Genomic DNA, 25,195 nt, shown 5'->3' on the forward strand with positions numbered 1-25,195 from the left:
AGCCTGCCCTGCTCCTTCCCCAGGCTGCAGGGAGCAGAGTTTCCAGAGCACCAAGAAGCTGCTCAGATTTTTAAGTTGCTTCCTTCAGCTCAGTGCAGTGTGTGCCAGACTCCTCCTGAGTGGGCTCTGCCCCAAATCTCACATTGCTCTAAATCCAATCTCGCCTCACCCTGCCCAGGCACCTGATGGGAGCAAATCCAGGGACCTGCTGAAGAAATCAATGTGCCGTTGGCCTTTCCATGTGACACCACCCATAAGGAACTGTTTGGTGGCCTTTGATCCAAGCAGCAAACAGCCCTGAGCTCCACTCCAGCCCCCCGTGAGATTATTATTATTATTTTCTTTAAAAAAATATGTTTATTTAAACAAAACACTCGGAACAGGGGCGTTCACGGGCATGTTAACAAAACTTAAAAACCAAAACTGTAACGGCTCAGAGAGGGGAGGCGAGGCCCGTCCGGCCCCCCGGGGCAGCCCCCGTTAGAACTCGAAGGTGCCGAAGTGCGCGGTGCGACCGCCGGCCTTGGGCTGCGGCTTGTACCCGATGCGGTCATTGATGAGCTGCTCGCGGCTCTTGTGCTCCGTGCCCAGCGCTCCTATCGCCGCCGCCGCCTCCTCGCCGCCCGCCGCCGCCTCCGCCTCGTCCCGCTGCTTCCTGCGGCTCTGCGGGACAACGGGCCGGTCAGGGCCGGGGCCGGGCCGAGCCCCCCGCGCCCGGCCCCGCGCGCACCTCCAGCTCCTTCCGGACGCTCTCGAACTCCTCGATGTCGTCCAGCTTCAGCTCCAGCCGCGTCGGCTTCCGACGGAGCATCGCGACCGGCGACACCGCCACAGGACCCGCCGCTCCCGCCCTCCGCGGGCCCCGCCACGCCTCCCGGCGTGCCCCGCGCGTCCCGCCCTACAGCGGAACTGCATCTCCCGGCGTGCCCCGCGCGTCCCGCCCTACAGCGGAACTGCATCTCCCGGCGTGCCCCGCGCGTCCCGCCCTACAGCGGAACTGCATCTCCCGGCGTGCCCCGCGCGTCCCGCCCTACAGCGGAACTGCATCTCCCGGCGTGCCCCGCGCGTCCCGCCCTACAGCGGAACCGCATCTCCCGGCGTGCCCTGTGTGACCCGGAAGTGGTTGTGAGGCGCCGGAGCCCGAGTGCGGCGAGTCTCGCCCTGTTCGCGTTCTCCGGTTCCTATTCCCAGGCTTGTTCTCGGTCCCTGGTCCTGTTCCCGGTGCCGCTCCCGCCATGGCCACCGCGCGGGCACCGGCGGTGCGGACCGGGGCCCGGCCCCCCGAGGTGAGTGTCTGGGAGATGGGGGCGGCTCCGGGCCCGCAGGAGCGGGAGAGGCCGCGGGGGTCGCAGCGCTGTCGCTGTGTGGGGTTTACGATGCTCCGGTGACACCAGAGCGATTTAAAGGAGCCCGAAGGCTCAAGTGTTTTCCTGTGTTTTTACACAATCCTGGTTGTTCTCCCGGCAAGTTCGTGTGAGGCTCCCCTTCGGATGGGTTCACTTTCCCCAGCCTTCCAGGGAGGGAGCTGGGAGCTGGAGGATGGCATTGCTCCAGCTGTGCTGGCACTCAACAGGAGGAAAAGCTTCGTGTTCTAAAGCTTTTTCAAAAAACTCTACAGATAAGAAATAAGAAGGACACAACACTGCCTGATTTAAGCAATTTAATGTGGTATTTTACTTTGGCACCTTGGCCTTCAGGCAAAAACCTCAGTATCCAGTGGCTGCTCCATCCATGGAAGTGTCCCAGGCCAGGTTGGAGGGGATTTGGAGCAGCCTGGGATAGCAGAAGGTGTCCCTGCCATGGCTGGGGATGGAATTGCATGGGCTTTAATGCCTCTTCCAGCCCAGGCCAGTCTGGGATTCTGAGACGGTCCTTGCACAGTGCCCGTGTTTTCCTGGCACAGCTGGGCTCTGTGGCATAGCCAGGCTGTTTGTTGGCTGCTCTGCCCCCAAACACACTCCACACTCTGCCTCTCCTGCAGCCCCCCAAGGCCAAGCCTGCCGAGGAGGGCGAGGCACCCCCGGCCAAGCGAGCGCCCATCTTCTACGGGAGCCTGGAGGAGAAAGAGCGGGAGCGCCTGGCCAAGGGCGAGTCGGGGCTGCTGGGCAAGGAGGGCATGAAGGCTGCCATGGAGGCTGGGAACATCAACATCAGCAGTGGTGAGGAGTGCAACCACCCTTTGTTATCCCTCCCCACAGATGTGTCACTTCCAAATGTCTCTGCTTGCTCTCTGAGCATCACCTCGAGCCAGTCAGGGATGGGTGGCTCCTTGCTTGGATCTTCCCATTTGGGAGGGATCCGGGGCAGGGAGGTTCTGGAACAGGGAGGGTGTGGAGTGTCTCTCTCTGGAGACATCCCAAACCCAGCTGGACATTGCTGTGTCACCTGCTGTGGTGACAGAGCTTGGCAGGGGGATGCAGTGGGTGATGTGCAGAGGTCCCTCCCCGTGGTGGCTCTGTGTGCTCAGGGTGTGTCTGTGCCCAGGGGAGGTGTTTGACCTCGAGGACCACATGAGTGAGCGCCAGGCCGAGGTGCTGGCAGAGTTTGAGCGCCGCAAACGCGCCCGGCAGATCAACGTGTCCACAGATGACTCCGAGGTCAAGGCCTGCCTGAGGGCCCTGGGCGAGCCCATCACGCTCTTCGGAGAGGGGCCTGCGGAGCGCAGGGAGAGGTGCTGTGTCTGCAAACAGGGAACGGTCACTCAGCCAATCCCTCAGCTTTTGCTGGGAGCTGGGGTGCAGCGAGCCCTGCCAGGCAGCAGTGCTGTGCCACCAGGGAGCTGGGAGAGCTGGGGGTGCTCAGTCTGGGGAAGAGGAGCTCCTGAGAGAAGTTAGAGCCCCTGCCAGGGGTGAAAGGGGCTTCAGGGGAGCTGGAGAGGGCCTTGGGACAAGGGATGGAGACACGGGATACCGGGAATGGCTTCCCACTGTCAGATGGGATATTGGGAGTGAATTGTTCCCTGGGAGGGTGGGCAGGCCCTGGCACAGGGTGCCCAGAGCAGCTGGGGCTGCCCCTGGATCCCTGGCAGTGCCCAAGGCCAGGCTGGACAGGGCTGGGAGCAGCCTGGGACAGTGGGAGGTGTCCCTGCCATGGCAGGGGTGGGATGGGATGGGTTTTAAGGTCTCTCCCAACCCAACCCAGTCTCAGTTTCTGTTCTAAGAACCTCAAGGCAGAGGGAATGTCACACTGGTATTTGTAAGGTGAGCTGACTAATTCACTGACTAAATCTGGCTTCATGATTTCTTTATCAGGTTAAGGAACATCCTCTCAGTGGTCGGCACAGATGCGTTAAAAAAGACCAGGAAAGATGATGACAGGTCAAAAAAGTCTAAAGAAGAGGTAAAGGTGTCTCCTGTCCTCTCAGTGCTGAGGGAGGGATGGTATATCCAGGTCTGATACATCCACGACTCCTGGCTTTGGCCAGCCTGTGGATTCTCATGTCATCCCTTCAGGGATGTGTTGCCCATTTCTGCAAACCTGTGGCAATGTCTGGTCTCAGTGAGGAGCACCAAGAGTGGTTTTTACTCACAGACCAAGCTCTGTGCTGCACTCAGTGTGCAAATCAGGAGAGCAGGCATGTGGGCTCTTACCTACTGTAGCAAGTCCCTTACTTGGGAAGAAAAAAACTCCTGCTGCTGCATTTGTTTCTGCTTCAGAACTCCTTCTGTTTCTGTCTCTCTTCTGAGTCTATTTTACCTTATTATTTTTGAGCTGTAGTGTAAAAAATAATTTCTGCAGCTGTGGGCTTTCTCGTTACTGGGTGATGTGTAAACAAGGAGGGGGTCACATGTCAGTAAATGCAGATGAGTCAGGGTTCAGCTGGAATGTTGGGTGAAGTGGCAGCCTGTCAGGATTGGATATGTAGGACAGAGAGTTTGATTTATCTCTCCAAATCCCTTTTCCTGGGGCTTACAGTTGTGCAGAAGGCCCTTAAAAATAAGCAAGAGCATAGCAGGGTTTGGGGGCAGGTGCTGGGAGGAGCTGAGGGGAATGAACGCAGGGGCAGCAGCACCAGAGCTTTTCCATCAGTTTTATTCCTGTTTTTACAGTATCAGCAAACCTGGTACCACGAGGGCCCACGCAGTCTGAAAACAGCCAGGCTGTGGCTGGCCAACTACTCACTCCCCAGGTGAGAGAAAACAGCACAGAGAAGGAGGGAGGTGCAGCCATTTGTCAAATCCAAGTGCAGATCCCACTGTGGGTAGCACAAGAAATCCAGGGAGTGGGGAGACAGGTCCCATGAGCCCAGAGTTTGAGCTGTCAGGGACTGATCCTGCCTTAGCCCAGTTTGGGGGAAGAGCAGGGAGAAGGCGTTTCCAGCAGCAGGGCAGGGGCAATGCTGGGGGTTGTCATCCCACCTTTGCTCTCCCCAGGGCAGCGAAGCGGCTGGAGGAGGCCCGGCTGCTCAAGGAGATTCCTGAGGCCACCAGGACATCCCAGAGGCAGGAGCTGCACAAATCCCTGCGGGTAGGTTTGGCAGCTGCTCACTGCTGTGTTCACTAGGTTTGGCTGATCCACCTCAGCAGGAATTCAGCTGCCTCTGAAGCAGCTCCTCCCTTTGAATGTGACTTTCCCAGGGCTTCTGCCTCCTCCTGTGCACATTTTCCTCCCTCACCTCAAGCTTTGGCTGGGGATAGCTCTGGGCTGGTTGCAGTTTTGTCATTTATTGATGGTTTTCTTTGTGTTTTTTACAGTCCTTGAATAACTTCTGCAGTCAGATCGGGGACGATCGCCCGCTGTCGTACTGCCACTTCAGCCCCAACTCCAAACTCCTGGCCACAGCCTGCTGGTGAGACTGCCTTGGCAGCACCTGCTTTGGGGGCTGGGAGAGCACAGGAATGTTTTTGGAGGCTTGGGAATTGGGAGAGGCTGCTTCTTCCCACTCTGAGCTCACATCACTTCATTTTAGAGCTGAGCAGAGATTCACTGATCTGAGCTGGTTGAACAAGGAACATTGATCTGTTCCTCGATGTTCCTTCTCCACTGACATCAGTTTCTTTTCTTCCACAGGAGTGGGCTGTGCAAGCTCTGGTCTGTGCCCGACTGCAACCTGGTTCACACCTTGCGAGGTAGTGAGCGGCTCTCACTGGGGCTTTTGGTTCTTTTGTTCCTCTCTGTGCTGAGCTCCCACATCTGAATTCCTTTGTGATTTAAAATGTTGTGTTTTTGGCAGATTTTTGTCTTACTGAAAGCACCCCTTGGCTTGGGAGCATGAGAATGTGTCATATAATGAGAAGGGAGGCCTGGCCTTTAGCTCAAACCTCAGCTCCAAGTTTGCTGTTTCTATTTCTGAACAGTTTTGTTTGGTTTCCAAACCTGGTTTGAGTTACTTGAGTTACAAACAGCAGCAGTTTTGTTGATAACAGTGAAGTTCTTTGAGCAGAGGTAACTACTTGGACTAAATGCAGATGTGAGGACAAATCCTTTGATTGATGATGTTGAATTTTGTCTGCGCTTTGAGGGTTCCACGCCTTGATCTTGGATGCTCCTGAAGTGCAGTTTGGCTGGGGGTGACAGGGCAATGTCACCCAGCACTGAGGACACAGTGACAGTGTCCACTGGCACCCCCCTCACCAGTACCAAGGAAATGCTGCTTTTCTGAGGAACTGTCTGAGGTCCCGTGGCAGAATCTGAATTTTGGTTTTCCTTGCCCGTCAGGACACAGCACCAATGTGGGGGCAATCGTGTTCCACCCCAAGGCCACGGTGTCCCTGGACAAGAAGGATGTCAGCCTCGCCTCGTGTGCAGCCGATGGCTCCGTCAAACTCTGGAACCTGGAAAGGTCAGACCTGTTCCAGATGTGCACAGCTGCAGCATTGCTGTGTTAGGGTTTATTCTGTGTTCCTCCAGCCATTTACCATCCTCCTGCCAGACCCTTGTGGCCAGTGGTCAGTGGTTTGTTCTGTGTTTCAGCGATGAGCCGGTGGCAGACATCGAGGGACACAGCATGAGAGTGGCCCGTGTGATGTGGCACCCGTCCGGGAGGTTCCTGGGCACCACCTGGTACGGACACCTGGGCACTGGCTTTCAGAATGACCACAGGCTGCCCAGCTGCTGACCATGGCTGGGCTGTTGCAGTGTCAGTGACTGCAGGTCATTGGGATTCCCTGTGTGAGACACTGTTGGTCTTAGGTGGGAATAAAATGCTGGCAGAGTTGGTGAAATAACCTGTTGTTCTCTCTGGAATTACACGGAGACCAGGGGAAACAGCCTCAAGTTACACCAGGGAAGGTTTAGGTTGGATATTGGGGAAAAAATGTCTTCACAGAAAGGGTGGTCAGGCACTGGAACAGGTTACCCAGGGTGGAGTCACCATCCTGGAAGTGTTCAAAAAACATGGGATGTGGTGCCTGGGGACATGGATTAGTGGTGGATGTGGTGGTGCTGGGTTCACACTTGGACTTGATGGTCCTGGGGGGCTTTTCCAACCTGAACGACTCTGTGGTTTAACCAGTGCCTTGTTCTTGCAGCTACGATCACTCGTGGCGCCTGTGGGACCTGGAGGCCCAGGAGGAGATCCTGCACCAGGAGGGGCACAGCAAGGGGGTCTACGACATCGCCTTCCACACCGACGGCTCCCTGGCTGGCACAGGGTGAGCTGCCCTTGGCTCTGCATGGCTGGGAAATGAGATTTCTGCTGGGGGATTGGCTTCCCACTGCCAGAGGGCAGGGACAGATGGGATATTGGGGAGGAATTGTTCCCTGGAAGGGACGTGAGACCCTGCCACAGGGTGCCCAGAGAAGCTGTGGCTGCCTCTGAATCCCTGGAAAATTCCAAGGCCAGGCTGGGCAGGGCTTGGAGCAACCTGAGGATAGTGAAAGGTGTCCCTGCCCATGGCCAGGATGAGCTTTAGGGTCATTGTGCAATCTGTGATTGCAGAGGCCTGGATGCCTTTGGCCGGGTGTGGGACCTGCGCACGGGCCGCTGTATCATGTTCCTGGAAGGGCACCTGAAGGAGATCTACGGGATCAACTTCTCCCCAAACGGGTAAGGAGGGAGCTGGCACTGATGTGGGAGCTCTGGGTGTAAACCCCACTCCCTAAACACTGCTCTGCCTCCTTGGCAGGTACCACGTGGCCACAGGCAGTGGGGACAACACCTGCAAGGTGTGGGACCTGCGGCAGAGGAAGTGCATCTACACCATCCCTGCCCACCAGAACCTGGTCACCGGCGTCAGGTTCGAACGTGAGTCCCTGCTGCTCCCTGTTCCCCCCCAGCAGCTCCAATCCACGCCTGCAGCTCAGCAAGGCCTGTGCTGGTAAGCAGAGATGTCATGTTTCCATTTGCAAGCCTCACTTGTCCCCTTTTCCCCTCCTGTGCAGCCAACCACGGGAATTTCCTGCTCACGGGCGCCTACGACAACACGGCCAAGATCTGGACCCACCCTGGCTGGTCCCCGCTGAAGACCCTGGCGGGGCACGAGGGGAAGGTGATGGGCCTGGACATCTCCCTGGATGGACAGCTCATTGCCACCTGCTCCTACGACAGAACCTTCAAGCTCTGGACAGCCGAGTAGCTCAGAGGGGGCCGGTTATGGACTGGGATGGGGATGTTGATGACTTCTGGTTACTTTTTTATATTAAAGAAAAAAATAGGAATCCAATATGTTACAGCAGCTGCAGTCATGGCTGCTGTGCTTTGTGTTTGAAGCACCAGTGTTGGCCCGAGCCTTTCTGGTGCCTCCCTGTCACTCACAAACCAACCAGCAGCTCCCCCAGCCCTTGTCACGTCCCACAGTCTCAGAGCCCCGTGCTGGGGCTCACATCCCCTCCTGGGCCAGTCTGTGACAGGGGCTTCCAGTGCTCAGAACGCTGCCCTCTCCTCCAGGGCCAGCTCTGTGCTGCAGCTCACACAGAGCCGTGGCTGCTGGAGTTGGAGCTGGCACAGGGCAGGGTCTGGCTGCTGCAGACAGCAAGGCCAGGGGGCCCGAGCCCTTGAGGCACAGCGTGGCCAGGCAGGCTGCAAGGGAAGGGACAAGGGAATGATCCCAGCTCATTGAGGGATGCTGGGTTTGCTGAGATGAGGCAGGGCCACACCAATCTCCCACCTCCAGGCTCTGCTTGCCTAAGGTGGATGAGATGCTCAAGTTCCCTTGGAGAACAGCCCTGGCGCCTGTCTAATGCTGTGAGCCTGAAGAGCTCCCAAGAGGTCTCTGCCTGCAGCACAAGGGTTACTGAGAACCTGCTGCTATGGCAGGGCTTGGCAGGCAAACAAACACCTTTGTGTTCAGCCCAGGGAGGGGCTCACCCTCACCGCCAGGTTTAACTCCAAAATGCCCTCAATTCCCCTTCAACAGGGCGTTTGGCTTTGGGGAGAATGGGGGACTTAGAGCTGGGTGTGACCTCAGCTCTCTGGGGCTGTCCCTGTGGGGTTAAATGGGAGCATCCCGTGTCCCTGTGATGGGGCTCCAGGGGAGCATCCCGAGGGAGCCCCTCGGTGCCATGTGGTGAAAGGTTTGTGAAGAAAGGTTTGTGAAGAAAGGTTTGTGAAGAGCCGCGTCCCTGCGCTGGGGCAGCCCCGCGGCCCGGCCCGGCCCCACCGCGCCCTCAGCGGCCCCGGGCCCGTCCCGCCCGTGCCGCTGCCGGTTCCCGGCTCCCGGCGGGGCCGGCCCGGGGCGGAGCCGAGCCCGGAGCGCCGAGCGCGGCCGGGCGGGGCCGCCGCCCCCGCGGCAGGTGCGGGCACAGCATGGCCCGGGCCGAGCGGCTGAGGGTGAGCGGCGGGAGCTGAGGGGAGCCCGGCCGGGGCTGGGGGGAGCCCGGGGCTGAGGGGAGCCCGGCGCTGGGGCTGAGGGGAGCCCGGGGCTGGGGGGCTCCGGCGGGACCGGGCTGGCTCGGGGGTGGAAGGGCTGCTGGCTGTGTATGAGCGTCCCTGGGGGTGTGGGACAGTGTGGGGATCCCTGGGGGTGTGTGGGGGTCCCGGTGGGGGTGTGGGGCCACAGGGGGGTTCCCACAGGGAGCTGGGTTCTCTAAAGGAACCCCTGGCGGGTGTGGGCCCAGCCAGGGATGGGGACGGGGGCTCTGCGGGGGGCTCCTGGCAGGTGCGGGGCTGTTCAGGGATCCCCGCTGGGGAAGGGCTCTCTGTAGGGTGGTGCAGGGGGCCGGGAAGGGATGAGTGTGGCTGTGGGGTGGTGCAGGGGGCCGGGAAGGGATGAGTGTGGCTGTGGGGTGGTGCAGGGGGTTCAGGGTCCCATCCATCACCTGCTGCTCCGTGTCCCAGAACAAGCTGGTGGAGCGCTGCGAGCGGCTCCAGCTGCAGAGCGCGGCCATCGCCCGGCACGTGGATGAGGTGCTGCCTGCCAAAGACCAGGGAGTCCTGGTGAGTCCCTGGGGCTGGCCCTGCCTGCTCCCTGCTCGCCATTCCCGGCAGGGATGCTCAGCTCGGGATGGGGAAATGGACTGCCAGGGTGTGCCTAAAATTTCTGCTTCATTTGCCTAAAAAATGTGCACAGACAATGGTGTGAGCGTACAACAGTCAAGCATCTTACTAGGATCAGTGCCTTAGAATTCCTGGGTTTATTTGTTCCTTGCTGTCTCTGAGAATGAGGACAAAGGACAGGTATGATTCTGTCAGACAGAATCACAGAATCCCAGACTGGTTTGGGTTGGAAGAAACTTTAAAGGCCACCCAGTTCCAATCCTCTACCATGGGCAGGGACACCTTCCACTGTCTCAGGTTGCTCTAAGTTCCATCCAGCCTGGCCTCAGACACTTTCAGGGATCCAGGGGCAGACACAGCTTCTCTGGACACCCTGTGCAAGGCCTCACCACCCTTGCAGGGAAAATTTCTTCCCAATACCCCATCCATCCCTGCCCTCTGGCAGCAGGAAATCATTCCCTCCTGACCTGTCTCTCCAGGCTCTTTTCCCAAGTCCCCCTCCTGCTGTCCTGGAGCCCCTTCAGGCTCTGAATTCTCCCTGGTATCTTTTGTTCAGACTGAACACCCCCAGCTGTCTCAGCCTGTTCTCCTGTTTCTCACCAATAGTGAATCTGGAGATTTGCTGAGGGACAGGACTCTGGTCCCTTGCAGGTTGTCACTGAGGCAGGGGCCCTTGCTGAGGAGGCGGTGGGGAGGTTTGGGACTGCCATGGTGCCAGGTGCCATGGCCTGGGCTCAGTTAACAGGGTAGCACTAATGGCTGAGCTGCAGGAGAGCCGGCAGAAGCAGCTGGGGCTCCTCTTGGGGCTGGAGCAGGGCCCTGATGTTCCTGCCATGTCCTTGCCGTGGCAGAGCGCGGCCAGCGCGGCGCGGGAGCTAGTGATCCAGAGGCTGCTCCTCGTGGGGAAGGCCTGTGAGAACGAGGAGCAGCAGCTGCTGGAGAGGGTCCATGCCGAGGAGGAGCGGGCACACCAGAGCATCCTCACCCAGCAGCTGCACTGGACAGAGGCTCTGCACAAGCTGGGTGCTCTCCGCACCTACCTGGTGGACATGATCACCAACCTGGATGACCAGGGCCTGCTGGTGAGTACTGTGAGTCAGGCAGCCCAGAGCTGAGCTGCACTTTTTGTTATGGGGCTTAAATGCAGTGTTCAGCAGCTGCTGTGCTGCCAGCAGGGAGGCAGAGGTGGACAGGACATCCATTTGCAGGTCTGGCTCAGGGAACCTCCTTGACCTGATCCTGATAAGCCCCTGTGGTTTCCTGGTGGTTCCTAGAGCAGCTGCTCTGCCTGATCCTGTTTTTGCTTGCAATGAGCTCCAGAACCACCCAGGTTCAGGTCTCCAAGCTCTGGGCTTGTAGGTGCCCTTATGCTGGACAGCCAGGACAGCTCTGGGTTGTGAGCTGCTCTTACAACAGTTAGTTGTGCCACCCATTTTCTAATACCTAGTTTTAATCAAAACTGATCCTTGGAAACACCTGTAGCTCTTCTGGAAAGTCCCCTGTGTTGCCTGGCTTAGCCCTGTTAGGGATATTTGCTGTGCAAAGCAGCCTGTGCTTCCCCTTGCTCAGTTCCTTCTCTGGTTATTGAATCATCTGGGTTCACCCAAGTGATTCCTCTCATTTTAGATGTGAGCAGGACCTCTGCCTTGCCACCACCATGCTCAGCATCTGCTTCCCACGTGTAAATTTGTGAGGAGGGGAGCAGCAGTTGATCTTGGACAACAGACCCAATCCCACAGAAAGAGGGCAGATGTTCCTTTGGTGGGAAAGGCAGTTCCTGTCCTGCCCCAGCACCTCGGTGTGCCCCATAAAGAGGAGAGGTTGGAGAGCAGGATCCATCAGCTGCTGTCACAGAGAACAGCCACACCCTCAGTTTCTCCTTTTGGAAGGGAATTAGGGGTTCACGTGTTCTCCCCCTTGGGTTGTCGGTACTTGTGCCTATCTGGAATCAACACATGCCATGCCACAGGAAAGCTGAAGGCATGCAAAGTGCACTGCTTGGATTTGAGCAGGGATCAGGTATTTTCTTATCACTTTGCTGTACCTTGAGAGTGCCTCAAGCCCAGCAGGTACAGAAACAACTGGAACTGGCCATGAGGTCACCTGACTCTTGGCTTAGTCGCTCTGCACCCTCCCTCCTTTGCTGAAAGCCCTGGGGTTGTTTGCTGGGAGCACAGGCTGTTCCTGCAGCCTGTCCTGGTGGGGTGGGGACAGAGGGGAATGCAGTGTCCCAGCCACACATGCCATGTATTGCCTTCAGCCATTCCCACTCATTTATTGAGTCGGGAAGTGGGAAGGGCTGCAGCTGAAGAAAATGTATGTTGGGTGCTCCCCCTTCTCCCCAGGGCTGGTGTTGGGGTGAGGGGTGGCTTCTCTGGGTCAGGAAGGGGAGCACTGCTCCCTGGGTGCTGGGTTTGCTGTGTTTGGGGTTTCTTCTGTGGGGATTTAAGCTGTGATGACTCTTTCTCTCCTTGTCCCCAGCGTGCAGAACAAGAGATCTTCGAGAGGTCAGTACCTGGCTGCTCCTGCTCCACACCTGCATCCCCACACTGTGCTGTGTGCTGTGACTCAGGCACCCCATGACACCTCTTTTGTCCCTTGTGCTGCTTTTGTTGTGGACAAGGACAGAGCACAGAGATGCTGGCGTGGGCTCTTGTCTCTGCTCCATGTGCTGTGCTCACCTGGAGGTGCTCCATGTGCTTTCCCAGATCAGCAGTCCATGCCTGTGGGAGAACTGCAGCTCCTTAGGAGACCCCAGGGTTTGCTGGGGGATGGAGCAGGCCTGTGCCAGGCTGTTGGCAGGAGGTGGGATGGTCTGTGGTCCATGTAGGCAGTGGCTGGCACAGCATCTCCCCAGCTCTGCACGGGCAGGGAGAGCCATGTTCAGGTCTCAGTGTCCCCAACAGCCCTAACAGTGACACTGGGCTGCCCTTCCTGAGGAAGCACCTTGGTGGCTGTGTTTTTATTTAATCTATTTTATTTTATTTCAGTAATTTATTTCTATGGCTGCTGTGAGGGTGCTGGCCCTGGCTGCACTGTGCTGCCCACAGGGCCTGTGGGGGTATTTGTGCCTGTGGAGAGTACAGAATGTGCCACAGCACATCCCCAGCAGCCTGTGCCACAGCCTGTCCTCACAACCAGGAGTTCTGCATGTCCTGCTGGCCACAGGAGCCAGCAAACCCCTGGCTCTGTGCTGGGTGAAATCTGGTGTCCTGGCTTGCTCTGTGCCCAGACCGTGGAGCTCTGGCAAAGGAGGGGAATCTGATTCTGTGTTTGTTCATTGTGCTCCCCTGGTACCCTGACAGCTGCTCTCAGACACATTTATTTACCCTGTGTCTGATGAGTGAGGAGCTGTTGACTCAGGCTGCTGGGATGTGTTTTACAACACTGCAGCCCTTTCACCAGGAACTGTAAGCAGAGCCAAACGAAAGTATCACTCGGGGTGAGAGCTGGCCCCCACAGCCCTGCTGTGGTCTCTCTGCAGCCAGAGCTCATCTTTAACCTCCACCATACCTCCTCGTGCTCTTTTAAACACCCCAGCACAATAAATCGTTGTGTTTTGAAACAACTCCTGTTTTCCTTTGCTAGGACGGAGGTGGCAGAGGGAATCTTGGAGCCACAGGAGTCCCTGAAGTTAAACTTTAATCAGACCTGTGTCCAGAGTCCACTGCTGCATCGCCTGTGGGCCTGTGCTGTGCTCTGCTGCCTCACAGGTCAGTGTCTTGCTCAGATCTCACACGCTCCAGGGATTCCTGCACTCTCACTCGAGTTTTTCCCAGAGAAACGCCCTTGTGCTGTGTCCAAACTTCCTGACACTGTGTCCTGCCCCTCTGCTTTCCCAGCAGTTCCCTGTTTGTTTCTTGGAGCCCATTCAGGGAGGCAGCAGCAGCTGTGGGAGATGCACTTGGGGGCTCCAAGCAGGCTGTGGCTCAGGGAAGAACTGGAGTTTGAAAGGATTGTGTGTTTAATCAGCTCTGTGGCTTTAACGTTTTGTGGTTTCTTTTGCTCTTTCCTGGGTCTCTGGGTGTCAGCAGTGAAGATGATGCTGCTGTGGGAATCTCTGTCACAGAAATATCTGTTCACAACGTTTAGCACTGGGCTGCTGGGGACTTTGTGGGGTTGATTTCATCTGTGGGTTCCCTATGGTGACCAGGGAGCTGTGAGTAGATGGAGCAGCGTTCTGATCACAAGCTGAGGTTGTGGCTGTGCAGGAGCTGGTGGCTTTAGAGGTGTTTGTGCTCTGGCTCAGCTCCTGGCTATACAGCTGAGGCTGCACTGGAGGCATTTGCCAGGCCCCTGACAGGCTCTGGGACTGGTTTACCTGGTTGTTGCTGGCTGTGTTAAGCAAGGAAAGACATTTTTCCTCCAGCTGTGATGTTGCTTGGTCTCCTCAGGAGCAGGTGAGTCCACTGGGCATCAGCCTCTTCTCTGCCTCACAAATTTAGAGCCTGAAGGACACACTTCTGGAATTCCACAGCCTGCAGACCCACAGAGGGGTCTCAGGGAGAAGGAAGCATGCAGCCAGGGCAGGGGACCATGATCTTAGAGGTCTTTTCCAATCTTGACAGTCCTGTGATTCCGTGATTTTGAAGTGGTACAGACCCACAGTGGGTGCTGTGCCCTCTGGGCAGCCTGGGCTGCTCCTGGCTGGCTTTGTGCAGTTTGCTTCCAGCACCTCAGGGTGGGTAATCAACAGCTGGGGCTCTGTAGCAGGAAAGAGATTTCCCTGCCTGGCCTTCTCCAGTCCTGTTTTTCCGGCTTTGCAGGTTTTCTGCACCAAAGCCCTCTTGCCAGGCTCTTGGCTCCCCTGCCTGGGGGAGGAGCAGCCAGGTCCTGTTCACCCACCATGGGGGTGGGAAAGGACAGGTTTGGATCTCTCCCAAAAGTGGGGTGAACCAAACCTGCTGAGTTCTGTTTTGTGGGGAATCAGGCAAGGGTCAGAGGAAGATGAGCAGGGCCTTTAGTGCAAGGTGGAGGTGCCTGCTGAGTCTGGGTTTTGGTGAGTCTGCCTTGTTGTGGCACCCAGCCTGAGCCCCCAGCACTGTCACCCTGGGGAGCAGATGGAGCCCCAGGAGCCCCAGGAGAAGGTGCTTGTGCTTGTGTTCCTCATGGCCATGACTACCTCAGGTGGTTCAGCTGGTGGCCACTGAGTCACTGCTCACCATGTGGCTTCTCTTGCAGGCTCACAGGAGATTCACATCGATGAGAAAACCCTGAGCCCCCACCTCAGCCTGTCAGAAGACAAGAGAACCCTGACCTTCAGCCCCAAGAAAGCAAAGGTGGACTCTGACTGCCCCGAGCGGTTTGACCACTGGCCCAACGCTTTGGCCACTGCACCTTTCCACTCGGGGGTCTGTGCCTGGAAGGTCAGAGTGGAGCAGAGCTGTGCCTACAAGCTGGGGGTTTGCTACAGCTCCGTGCCCAGGAAGGGCTCTGCCAACGAAGGCCGCCTGGGCTTCAACGCTGCCTCCTGGGTGTTCTCACGCTACGACAAAGAATTCCGGTTCCTGCACGCGGGGCAGCCCCAGCCCGTGGAGCTGATCAAGGCCCCGGCAGAGATCGGGGTCCTGCTGGACTTTGCAGGGGGGGAGCTGCTCTTCTACGACCCCGACTCCTGCGCCATCCTTTTCTCCCACCACCAGGCCTTCCTGGAGCCCGTCTACCCCGTCTTTGCCGTGGCACACCAGAGCATCTCGCTGGTGCTGTGAGCAGGTGTGACTGTGCGTGCTCTGTGCAGTGCCTGGGGGCTGTGGCCTGTGTCCAGGGGCTGTCACACAACACCTGCCTTCACACTACACCTGTTCCTCGCCTCTTTTCTGCAGCTTTCCTCTCGTCCCGGGGTCTACACCCCATGCTGGGGTAAGGGGTCTGGGAATGGCTGGCTGGGCCAGCTGCTCCTAGGTGAATTGTTTGATTTCTGCCCCACCAAAGGCAGCTTTCTGCTCTGCTGGAGAAAAGAGGAGGAATAGTGAGAGATATGGATGGAGACATGGCAGGGAGGAGAGGAGGCCCGTGGAAAGAGACATACCGTGCTCTACAACTCCTTGACAGGAGGGTGGAGCCAGGGGAGGTCGGGCTCTGCTCCAAGCAACAGTGAAAGGACAGGAGGAAAGGGCTTCAAGTTGTGCCAGGAGAGCTGGAGCTGCTGTGGGGAGAAGCAGGGACTGTGCAGGGGGCTGTTCCCTGTGGGGAACCATGCTGGGACAGGGACGCTGCTGCGAGGGGATGTGGCCATGTCCAAGCACGGGAACAAGCAAAGAGCAGCAGAAAGAAACGAAAACTGAGTGCCCCAAGGGAGTGGGGTTTGAGTGTAACGTGGTGCAAACAAGGGGACCTGATGGCAGCAGGCAGCAAGGAAGGAGAGGTGTAGGCTTGGAGTTGAGCCAGAGAAATGGGTTTTAAATCATCTTTCAAGGGTCATCTTTATTTCTCACTACCCAAATCGGTCAAGTTTGTTAATTGGCAATTCATTAAGTGAAATTGCCCAGCTCCAGACTGTTTTGCCCACAGCTGGAGACCTGCAGGCACCTCCTGCCTGCCTGCCACTGTTGGGAAGGGGGCATGTTGGTGAGGTGGCACAGCTGGGGTACACTGGGGCTGCAGGGCCTGGGCAGGGCTTCTGTGTGGGCAAACCTTCCCTGGGACAGGGCCACCAGTCACTCTGGGGGATGCTTGAGCCTATCCCCGGGGTGACTGAGAAGGGATAAACCTCAGTATCTGCCTCCATCTCCCACCAGAATGAGCCTATGGAGTGACCCCATCCCAGCTCTGTTATGGGAAGACGCTACAGGTGACCTGTGGTGTTTTTAGAGCAATGAAACACATCTGCTCCACTGCTGGGCATCAGAAATGTTTTATTGCATGAACATTCCTCCTGCTCCATAGGCAGCTTGGACTTGCTGTCTTCCCTGCTCACCTGGCAGCAAGAAATGCCACATCAGGCCAGCTCAGAGCTCGGGAGAAGCACCAGACCCCTCCGAACCGCAGCTACTCCTTCTCGATGCGAGCCAGGAGGTGGCCGAGCGTGGGCAGGAGGTGCTCGGGGGGCACCCGCGGCCCCTGGCCGTGCTCAGCAGCCCTCAGCAGGAAGCTGTGCATGCCCGCAGCCCGGGCTGCCCGGTAGTCCCTGCTGTAATCATCCCCGATGTGAGCCGCCTGCTCGGGCCGGGCCCCGCCGAGCCGCAGCGCCTGCTCGAAGATCCTCCGGTCCGGCTTGGCGAAACCCGCGGCCTCGGAGGTGAGCACGAACTGGAAGTGCTGCCGCAGCTTGCACTGCGAGAGGATGGCTTCCAGCCGGCTGTCGAAGTTGGAGACGACTCCCATGCAGAAGCCGAGCTGGCGACACCGGCTCAGGGTCTCGGCGGCCCCGGGCAGCAGCTCCCAGTTGTGGGGGCTGCAGTAATCGCGGTAGAGCTTTTCCGCCAGCTTCGTCAGGGCTGCCTCGTCCTGCACGCCCGAGAGCCTGAAGCTCTGTTTGACCACATCCAGCCACCACTGCCGGGAGCTGAGCCCCTGGCCGTGGCCGTAGTTGGGGAAGCGCCGGCTCTGGGCCCCGTACACCTCACGGAAGGAGCGCCCCAGAGCCTCGGGCTGCACCTGCAGCCCCTGGGCCCGCGCCTCGGCCGCGTAGCTCTGGCCCACGGGCTGCCGCAGCCGCAGCAGAGTGTCCTTCACATCCCAGGTCAGCAGGCGCAGCCGGAGCATGGCCTCAGCAGCGCCCGGGGACACCGCCGAGCCCCGCCGTGTCACACCGCCGGGCTGCGGGCACCGCACAGCGCTGTGTCCCGCCGGCGGGGCTCAGCACGGACACGGAGCACGGAGGGAAAACCCTGCTCCGAGTCCCGGGGGCAAAGTCTGCCAGGCCGGGGCACTGACACTCCCCACGTGGGGGCTGCAGACGGGGCGAGCTGGGCTACGGGGGCTGGATCCGGGGAGGGTGACGGGGCACGGCCGGGGTGTCCGGGGAGGGTGACGGGGCACGGCCGGGGCACGGAGCGGGAGCACCGCTGGAACGCAGGTGCGGACTCGCCGTGTCCCCGCGGCTCCCGGAGCGGTCGCGGCGCTCACCGGGCCGAGCTCCGGGGGCTGCGTGCTGGGGCTGGGCGCACTGCCGGGACCCACCTGCACCGCCGCCCGGAAGAGCAGCCCCTCCGGAGAACCCTCCCATCCCGGAATTCCCTCCCCTCCCGGAATTCCCTCCCCTCCCGGAGAACCCGCCCCAGCCGCAATGGCCGCGCTCAGTGCCGGCCCGGCGCCTCCCGCAGCCAGCGCAGCAGCTGCGGTGTGAAGTAGGTGATGATGATGTCGGCCCCTGCGGAGAGACCAGACGCTGGAGCCAGCCCCGGGGGGACGCGGGGGATAGGGAGGAGGACGCGGGGGTCGCGGCCTCACCTGCGCGCCTGAAGGCCGTGATCGCCTCCTGCACCGCCGCCTCCAGGCTGAAGGCGCCGGCCTGCGCCCCGTGCCACAGCATGGCGAACTCCCCCGAGACGTGGTACACGGCCAGCGGGTGTGTGGGGTGCTGCGGGAGCGGTCAGAGCTGTCCCCTGCCCGCACAGCCCCGCTGCCCGGCACACGGAACCCACAGAGCCCTCCCTGCCACGCAGGTCCTCACCCGAGCCTTCACGTCCCTCACGAGGTCCAGGTAGGGCATCCCCGGCTTTACCATCAGCATGTCTGCACCTTCCCGCACGTCCCGGTCCTGCCACGGCAGCGCGGGGACGACAACAGAGCTTGGTTTCCCCAGGAGTTCGGGGCCAGAAGGGCAAAACCCTCAACCATTTGTCCCCAACCTCCTGCTCGCCCCAAGCCCTGCGGGGTGCGATCACCCAGGCCCTGTGTGAGGGTGTCCCACCCCACAGCCATAACCCACACCCCACTGAGGGTGTTCCCCACACCCCACTGAGGGTGTTCCCCACACCCCACTGAGGGTGTTCCCCACACCCCACTGAGGGTGTCCCACCCCACACCCCACTGAGGGTGTTCCCCACACCCCACTGAGGGTGTCCCCCACACCCCACTGAGGGTGTTCCCCACACCCCACCGAGGGTGTTCCCCACACCCCACTGAGGGTGTCCCACCCCACACTCACCACAGCACGCATGGCCAGGCCCCGTGCCCCCGGGGGCAGCTGGTAACAGCGCCGGTCCCCGAAGGCAGGTTTGGACAGTGCTGCGTCCCTGCAGAGGGGCAGAGGGCAGGGGGTGAGGAACCCCTGCCTCCCACCTCACACAGCTTCAGAAACACGAGGACAGGCCAGGACAAGCATCTGAGTCACTGAGGCAGAAAAAGGGGCCATTCCTGACACAGTTCAGCACACAGGGATTGCTCTGGGAGGTCCTGCAGGCCCAGGCTGGCCCTGGGAGCTGTTTCAACACCCACCACCCTCCCCATGCCCAGTCTGGGTAAAATTGTGTCAGGCCCCTTTCCAAGGTCGGTTCTTCAGGGATACCCTGCTGAGGGTATCAGGCTCTTCTTAGGACAAGGTCTAACAGCTGACTAAGCTGAGGCTCATCCCTGAAGTCACCCTGTGGGGCAACACTGACTCCTGTGACTCCTGAAAGCTGCAGGCAGCTCCCTCTCTGCCTGCCTTGCCACCAGCACCTGAGCAGGTGAAGGCTTGGGGTGAAAGATCACCCTTCAGGGACCTTCCTGCCAGCCAGCCTCTCCTGGGTAGGGTACACTTGTCTGCTTTTTGCACGGAGAAGTAGGAGTAGGATGCTGCAAAGTTACCAGTGTGGTCCCACACGCAGCCCAGGCTCTGGGTAAGCTCTTTTCCCAAATAACTTTCTGGGAATGTGTTCCCAGCCAGCCTGGCCGAGCTGGGCACACCTGGCTGAGGGACAGACCCACCTGAAGGGGCCGTAGAAGCACGAAGCAAACTTGGCACTGTAGCTCATCACTGAGACCTGCAGGGCAGAGAGGGGCTGTGAGCTCAGGGCCACATCCCAGTGCTGGGACAGGAGAGATTCGCTCCCACAGCTTCATCCTCCCTCTGCCAGAGGTCTGGCACCTCACCATGGCCCCAGCCAAGGACATTCCCCTCCTGTGTGTGCTGGGCAGGGCAATGCCCTGCACCAAGGGGTGTTTGCCCCTCTGCTGCTTGCCGCAGGCTCCCGTGGACGTGGCTCGTGCCTGTGGCTGTCCCTGGCTCACCTTGTTGCCCAGGTCGTTGGAGATCAGCGCCTGTTTGATGGCTGCAATGCGCCCGTCCATCATGTCCGAGGGGGCCACGATGTGGCAGCCTGCAGGGACAGACGGGACAGGGAAGCACCGGAGGCTTCGGTGCTGCCTGGACCAGCGCGGGGAGGGCAGGGCAGCACTCCCAGCTGGAGTCTGCTTTTGGGGCTGCCCAGAGCCAGAGGGGCAGCTCTGTGAGAGCCAGCCTGGGCTGCCACTGCCCAGGGCTCCCCACCTGCTTTGGCATAAGCCAGCGCCACCTCCGCCAGCCGCTGGCAGCTGAGCTCGTTCTGGATGGTGCCGTCCTCACGCAGGATGCCTGGGAGACAAACCGGGGTCACACAGGGGAGGGACAGCTGGTGCCTCAGTCCCCACGGGCTCTGGGGACAAGCTGTGGTGCTCAGAGCAGCAGTGGGGAATTTGATGAGTTGAGGGAGGGGGATAAGGAACAGGAGCTCTCTGTGGACTGGACATGTGGGTGCTCCAGGGAAGGAAAGGCAGAGATGGGGGACACAGAGGGGTGCTCAGACTCAGGGGGCCTGAGGGAGGGTCTGACCCACCCGTGCCTCCCACCCTGTGGACAAAACCCAGGAGAGGTCACCCAGGCTCAACTACACCAGTACAGGGAAGCTGAGTCTTGGAGCAGGAGGTGGTCAGACCCTCAGCAGAAAATGGCAAATCCCAGAGGCAGGAGAAGGCCAGAGCACAGCCAGCCCCAGGGCCATGCTCACCACAGTGCCCGTGCGAGGTGTAGGGGCACAGGCAGACATCGCAGGCAATCAGCAGCTCCGGGAAGGTGGAGCAGATCTTCCTGATGGCCTGGATGGCAGGAGTGCCCTCGGCATCAGCAGCAGAGCCCCTCACATCCTGTGAGGACAGAAACACCTCAGCATGCACAGCTGACACTTCCCACTGGCCCCTCTGTGGCAGCAGCTCTGCCCAGGAAGCATTTCCTGAACTCTGGGACCCCACTGAAGGAAAAGGGTGATGGGCAGCTAGGGCAGGTTTTGGGGCCACCTGCAGAGCTCTGGGGACTTTCTGGGTGTCCCTGCGATATCCCATCCCCATGTGCTGTGCTGAGTGGGCTGTATCACAGCCAGAGACCCTGAACTGCTCCTGTTTGATCAGAGACCACCCCCAGCCAGCCCCACATGGCTCTGACAGCCCTGTGCCTATCCCAGCACCCCCACACACATGCACTGACCTTGTGGACCTTGCTGGGAACCCCAAAGATGAGCACACACTTGAGGCCATCTTCGACAAGGGGCCGCAGCATCCCCTCCAGCTTGTTCACTCCGTACCTGAGCAGGGCAAAGGGAGGCAGCTGCCAGGCACCCAGAGCTGCTCCGTGGGGAGAGCTGCCCTGGGACTGGGATGCTGCTGCCCTGTGAGCAATCCAGCATCGCCAGGCCGTGGCTGCAGGCACAGGGGAGGTGTTTCCTGAACAATCTGAGCCCTTATCCAGGGCTCCAGGAGCTCTATCTGCCCGGCATGGACGCTGCTCTGGAGGGATGGGCACACCCTGCCCTTGGATCCATTATCTTTGTGTCCCTGCTGCAGATCCACTTTCCCAGCATCAAAGCCCTGCTAATGTGGCAGCAGATGCCAAGGGGAGCTGCCAGTCTGGTGGGATCCAGTGCAGAACCAGATCCCAAGTCCTTGCAGAGGTTTCCTGGCTGCTGCTGGAAACGCTGTTCACTTCCAGCTCACACAACCTGGGATTGCTCTGGGACAGAGCCAGAGCCTGCTGCTGTCCCTCCCAGCACTTTTCCAGCATTCCCTGCATGATTCCCTCTGCTCCCTCAGTGGATGAACATTCCCACTTTGCCTGATGCCGGGGCATCTCCAAAGCAGGAACCAGAGGGCTGGAAGCCTGCCCCTGGCTCATGCTCAGGGCAGAAATGAACCCTCCCCAGACACAGGGCACAGCAGCAGCTGGGGGCTGGATTCATACCTGGCTTGTCCAGGAAGGCTGGGAATTGGCTCCACGGCATCAGGGCTGTCACTGTGGGAGGTGAATGGGACAGAGACATGAGCACTCGGTGTGGGAAGGAAGCCTCTGTCCCAGACTTGTCCACAGGAGCTCTGAACCAATTTAAGAGCTCAGGGACCCGAGAGCTGGGGCTCACTCACGTGACAAAAATGGGATAGATGAGGTTGGAGGCATCGAAGGTGGTGGCCGTGCACTGCCAGGAGCGCAGCACGGGGTGGAAGTAGCCACTGTGGAGAACAGAGTCTGCCTGCATGGTGGGCTCTGCTGTCAGGGAAGGAGACTCTGAAACACCAAAACAAACCTGCTGAGCTGCTGCTCTTGGCACAAGTGAGGAGGGGCTGGCAGCCACTGCAGGACTGACCCTGTCCCAGCAGCTCCACCCCACCTGCCCAAGCACCCAGGGGTGCTGCAGGACCCCATCAGCAGTGACAGCACAGCCCTTCCCTCTAACAGGGCTGTCAGTGACTCCTCCCCACAAACCTCCCAGTTCTGTGTATGAAACCCCCATCTCCAGCAGAGTCATGTTCACCCTCCTCAGGTGTCGCCCTGAAAACTCAGCTCTTGAGCTTGCTGACATGGTTTTCTAAGGACTTTCCCAGGACAGTAACTGTAAACATAGATATGTGTACATTCCTTCTGTTACACGTCTTGTGATGGGCATCTCTCATGGCCAGTGCAGTGGGAAAGTGTTATCCTGATCATCCAATCCCTGGCCATGGTCAGAAACCTATAAATCCTGAGAGGAAAAATAAACTTTCTCTTCTTTTCACCACACCTCGACCTGTGTCTGTGTGATCTGTTCATCTTCAGTGGCAACACTCAGGCTCCTTTCCCTGAGCCCCAGGAGGGTCATTCTTAATTCATTTTACTTTTCCTTAGTGCTGAGAAATTGTGTGACACAGTTTTTGTATGGAGAGGATACAGAGCTGCTCTGTGTGATTTTTAACTCCAAAAACAACTCCAGTGGCCCCTTACTGCTGGATAAAAACCGTGGAGTTGGGCAAAAGTGATTTCAGAGATAACAAAACTCACACATAAATCAGTTGTTAGCTATCTCATGGTTGAAGCCTCTTCTGTAGCAATGCTTTATTCTCTAGCAGATCTAGTAATAATTCTATGATCAGACCATTAAGAATTCCATTTCCAGGAGGGCTCAGTTCCCACCACCGTGTTGCTGGTGGATGTGATGGCCGTGGGAAGGGAGCTCTCCTGGGACGAGGTGTTTGGCTGCAGTGCAGAGGAACAGCTGCACAACCCCAACAAGGGACTGTTTGTGCAGAGCAGCTCCAAGGACTTCTGGCTGCTCACACGTCCCCCAAACACCCTGTGCAGAGGAGCTCGGGTGCCCTGGGAGACAAAGCAGAGTTCCTGCTGAAGAGTGTGGATTTCTGGGAGCTGGAGCCTGAGGGAGGTGGGCAGGAGCAGAGCTGAGATGGGATTGTGAAAGTGGAGGTGGATTCCTGTGAGTATCCTGGGCAGGGCAGAGCTTCCCTAGGGAGATGGAGCAGCAGGAGGATGGGACCCATCTCAGGGGAGCAGCCTTGGTCCCACCTCAGGAGGGATTTCCCAGGCACTAAACCTCCCTGACCCCCAGCCTGCATCCAAACTCTCTCCAGGGAACAGAGTGGGATCAGAGTCTCTCTGGAGGCACAGCTCCCAGAATCCAGGGGACAAAGTTCTACACTGGCACCCATGACACCAGCCAGTAACAGAGCTGGGCAGGAGACAGCTCAGTTCTTCGGGAAAACCTTTAATATGAGGTGTTTCACCTCTTTTACATGCTCAAAACCTTTAAGATGTTCCAGTATGGAGCCAAGCTCTGTCAGAGCACCCCAGTGTACAGGACACTTGGAACAAAGGGGAATTGTGTTCAGGCCAGGGCTGGGATGGAGCCTCTCATGTCCCAAGGAATCATTTCTGCTCGGGGATGAGGAAGGGCCCCTCTTGGTTAGAGGATTACACATATGAAAAACCCCGAACACAAACATCAGGTGGTGCTTGTGGGGGATGCAGAGCAGCTGACAGCACGCTGGCAGGGTCATGGCATCCCTTGGCAAGTCATTTTTAGCCCTTGGAGCGCTGCCGCCCCAGTCCTTACTCCAGGGAAGGGGACAGCCCTGGGGTGAACCTTGGCAGCTCCAGCAGGTGCCTGGCTCCAGGCAGGGCTCCAGGCAATGGCAAACAAAGGGCTCAGTGAACAAAACCCACCTCGAGAATCCAAAAAATGCTTTAAACAGTTAATCCCAGCAGAGGGAGGGGAGGGGGCCGGGTGGCACCTGACTGGACGGGACAGATAGAGGCCACAGCTCCAGAAACCTCGCTCTGGAGCAAGGAGGAGACGGGGCCGGCTGGGATTGCAGTGCCAAGATAAGAGCGGGACGGGTGGGTCCCAGGCTGCTGGGCCGGGTCCTCCTGCCCAGCCCCACGTCCAGGACAAGCCGCTGTCCCCGCAGGGCACCCGGTGGGACGAGGGCACCGGGGCGGCACAGCCGGGGACACGGGGGAAGGAGGGCAGGGCCGCGGAGCGAGGGCTGCAAGAGCGGGCAATGGGCTGGGGCTGTTCCCCCGACATCCCGCAGGGCTCCCGGCACAGCAAATTCACCTTTCCTCAACACCCAGGGCCGAACCTGTCGTTCTAAAGCTGTTTGCTCCGGGCACACCGGCGCAGTTCAGGGACAGGTCGGCAGCAGAGGCTTCACCTTTGCTCCTCCGCCCCGGGACCGAGCCCGCAGCTGTGCCCAGCCCGAAGCCGGGGCACTGCCCGGGTGCCTCGCTGCTCTCGAGGCACGGGAAGCGACTTCCCAACGGGAGAACCCGGCACACGCCGGCCCTCGGAACCGGCACCGGCACCGGCGGGACAGTTCTCGGGCACGGGCTGTAGCCGGAGCCGCCGCTGCTCCCGACAGCCTCCGTCCGCTCCCTCCCGTCTCATCCTGGCAGCAAGAGGCGTCCCAGCATTCAGGACACACACGTGGCCTCAGACATGAGCACAATTATTCAGCTAAATCCCAGGGACATGCAGGCTCCCAAAATCCCAGCTGGGGACGGAGCGGGGTGCTGTAGGAAAGCTGAGGGAGCTGTGGGTTAACTAAGGAAGGCCAAGCTATTACAGGGTTAATTAAGAGCTACCTATGAAGGTCAAATGTAAGGGCAGGTGTCCCGCTCCAGGATGGGAACGGGGATGCTCAGGGGTCTGGAATTACACCCCAGGACAAACGGGAGCTCGGGACCGACGCCAGCTCGGAGCATCACACGCTGCTCGGTGCGTCCCCCGCCGTTGCCACGGTTACCGAGCAAAAATGGAGCAAAAACCGAGCAAAACTAAGCAAAACCTGGGTTGTCCTCGCTGCGTTACCCGGGGCTTCCCTTCCTGCCTGCACCCAAGCGCGGCCGGGCCCTGTCGCTGGAGTCATTCCCTGGCAGCCCGGCAAGGGGCCGAGGTGGGGGACCGGAGGGGGGGCGTTCGCCCCGGCCCAGCTGCGGTGCCCAATCCCAGCCCGTTCCCGCTCCGGTTCCCGTTCCCGGTCCCGGTCCCGGCACTCACCGACCGCCGCGTCCGCCCGGCCGTGCGACAGTGCCCCGCGATTTGCATAACCACGCCCACAACGGGCTCAGCCCCGCCCCGCGCGGAGGGGCTGGCGGGAAGT

General features: G+C 59.2%; 5 protein-coding genes across 6 annotated transcripts; 2 read left to right on the plus strand and 3 right to left on the minus strand.

Annotated features, from left to right (window-relative positions):
* Positions 1 to 325: 325 nt before the first annotated feature.
* CDC26 (cell division cycle 26) lies at positions 326 to 890 on the minus strand. The gene is made up of 2 exons (XM_015644993.2): positions 731 to 890; positions 326 to 663 (listed from the first exon to the last, which is right to left on the minus strand). Exons 1-2 carry the CDS (start codon positions 809 to 811, stop codon positions 481 to 483), a joined length of 264 nt encoding a protein of 87 aa, XP_015500479.1. The 5' UTR covers positions 812 to 890; the 3' UTR covers positions 326 to 480.
* Positions 891 to 1,104: 214 nt separating this feature from the next.
* Positions 1,105 to 8,204, plus strand: PRPF4 (pre-mRNA processing factor 4). Of its 2 annotated transcripts, none has more exons than XM_033518386.1 (14): positions 1,105 to 1,286; positions 1,982 to 2,159; positions 2,485 to 2,671; positions 3,252 to 3,339; positions 4,050 to 4,129; positions 4,374 to 4,467; positions 4,695 to 4,789; positions 5,011 to 5,069; positions 5,659 to 5,782; positions 5,914 to 6,003; positions 6,471 to 6,593; positions 6,881 to 6,988; positions 7,068 to 7,178; positions 7,324 to 8,204. In XM_033518386.1, exons 1-14 carry the CDS (start codon positions 1,236 to 1,238, stop codon positions 7,937 to 7,939), a joined length of 2,004 nt encoding a protein of 667 aa, XP_033374277.1. In that variant the 5' UTR covers positions 1,105 to 1,235; the 3' UTR covers positions 7,940 to 8,204. The 2 variants fall into 2 exon arrangements, with proteins under 2 accessions (XP_033374277.1, XP_015500474.1); XM_015644988.3 differs by having other exon boundaries at positions 1,108 to 1,286; positions 7,068 to 7,186; positions 7,324 to 7,604.
* A 424-nt stretch (positions 8,205 to 8,628) lies between these two features.
* BSPRY (B-box and SPRY domain containing) lies at positions 8,629 to 15,782 on the plus strand. Its single transcript, XM_015645181.3, has 6 exons — positions 8,629 to 8,710; positions 9,218 to 9,316; positions 10,228 to 10,458; positions 11,858 to 11,883; positions 12,965 to 13,089; positions 14,558 to 15,782. Exons 1-6 carry the CDS (start codon positions 8,687 to 8,689, stop codon positions 15,082 to 15,084), a joined length of 1,032 nt encoding a protein of 343 aa, XP_015500667.1. The 5' UTR covers positions 8,629 to 8,686; the 3' UTR covers positions 15,085 to 15,782.
* A 431-nt stretch (positions 15,783 to 16,213) lies between these two features.
* Positions 16,214 to 17,101, minus strand: HDHD3 (haloacid dehalogenase like hydrolase domain containing 3). Its single transcript, XM_015645184.2, has one exon. The coding sequence runs from the start codon at positions 17,078 to 17,080 to the stop codon at positions 16,364 to 16,366; it is 717 nt and encodes a 238-aa protein (XP_015500670.1). The 5' UTR covers positions 17,081 to 17,101; the 3' UTR covers positions 16,214 to 16,363.
* Positions 17,102 to 17,572: 471 nt separating this feature from the next.
* ALAD (aminolevulinate dehydratase) lies at positions 17,573 to 25,177 on the minus strand. Its single transcript, XM_015645182.3, has 12 exons — positions 25,093 to 25,177; positions 21,689 to 21,830; positions 21,510 to 21,560; positions 20,760 to 20,856; positions 20,287 to 20,422; positions 19,791 to 19,874; positions 19,532 to 19,620; positions 19,229 to 19,284; positions 18,468 to 18,555; positions 17,991 to 18,077; positions 17,768 to 17,897; positions 17,573 to 17,687 (listed from the first exon to the last, which is right to left on the minus strand). The coding sequence occupies exons 2-12, from the start codon at positions 21,799 to 21,801 to the stop codon at positions 17,614 to 17,616; spliced, it is 1,005 nt and encodes a 334-aa protein (XP_015500668.1). The 5' UTR covers positions 21,802 to 21,830; positions 25,093 to 25,177; the 3' UTR covers positions 17,573 to 17,613.
* Positions 25,178 to 25,195: the final 18 nt, after the last annotated feature.

This window comes from Parus major, chromosome 17 (assembly GCF_001522545.3).
Source record: "Parus major isolate Abel chromosome 17, Parus_major1.1, whole genome shotgun sequence".
NCBI classification, from domain to species: Eukaryota; Metazoa; Chordata; class Aves; order Passeriformes; family Paridae; genus Parus; species Parus major.

What these genes read in the sequence shown, in the direction of transcription:
- CDC26 (XM_015644993.2), bottom strand. Translation starts at nt 811, where the DNA reads ATGCTCCGTCGGAAGCCGACGCGGCTGGAGCTGAAGCTGGACGACATC. An exon ending in GCGTCCGGAAGGAGCTGGAG is followed by an intron (nt 664 to 730) that starts GTGCGCGCGGGG and finishes GTTGTCCCGCAG; the next exon opens with AGCCGCAGGAAGCAGCGGGA.
- PRPF4 (XM_033518386.1), top strand. Translation starts at nt 1,236, where the DNA reads ATGGCCACCGCGCGGGCACCGGCGGTGCGGACCGGGGCCCGGCCCCCC. An exon ending in CCGGGGCCCGGCCCCCCGAG is followed by an intron (nt 1,287 to 1,981) that starts GTGAGTGTCTGG and finishes CCTCTCCTGCAG; the next exon opens with CCCCCCAAGGCCAAGCCTGC. An exon ending in CCTGGTTCACACCTTGCGAG is followed by an intron (nt 5,070 to 5,658) that starts GTAGTGAGCGGC and finishes CTTGCCCGTCAG; the next exon opens with GACACAGCACCAATGTGGGG.
- BSPRY (XM_015645181.3), top strand. Translation starts at nt 8,687, where the DNA reads ATGGCCCGGGCCGAGCGGCTGAGG. An exon ending in TGGATGACCAGGGCCTGCTG is followed by an intron (nt 10,459 to 11,857) that starts GTGAGTACTGTG and finishes CCTTGTCCCCAG; the next exon opens with CGTGCAGAACAAGAGATCTT. An exon ending in GAACAAGAGATCTTCGAGAG is followed by an intron (nt 11,884 to 12,964) that starts GTCAGTACCTGG and finishes TTCCTTTGCTAG; the next exon opens with GACGGAGGTGGCAGAGGGAA.
- HDHD3 (XM_015645184.2), bottom strand. Translation starts at nt 17,080, where the DNA reads ATGCTCCGGCTGCGCCTGCTGACCTGGGATGTGAAGGACACTCTGCTG.
- ALAD (XM_015645182.3), bottom strand. Translation starts at nt 21,801, where the DNA reads ATGCAGGCAGACTCTGTTCTCCACAGTGGCTACTTCCACCCCGTGCTG. An exon ending in AGCCTTCCTGGACAAGCCAG is followed by an intron (nt 20,857 to 21,509) that starts GTATGAATCCAG and finishes TGCCCTGCTCAG; the next exon opens with GTACGGAGTGAACAAGCTGG. An exon ending in CACCTCGCACGGGCACTGTG is followed by an intron (nt 19,875 to 20,286) that starts GTGAGCATGGCC and finishes TTTGTCTCCCAG; the next exon opens with GCATCCTGCGTGAGGACGGC.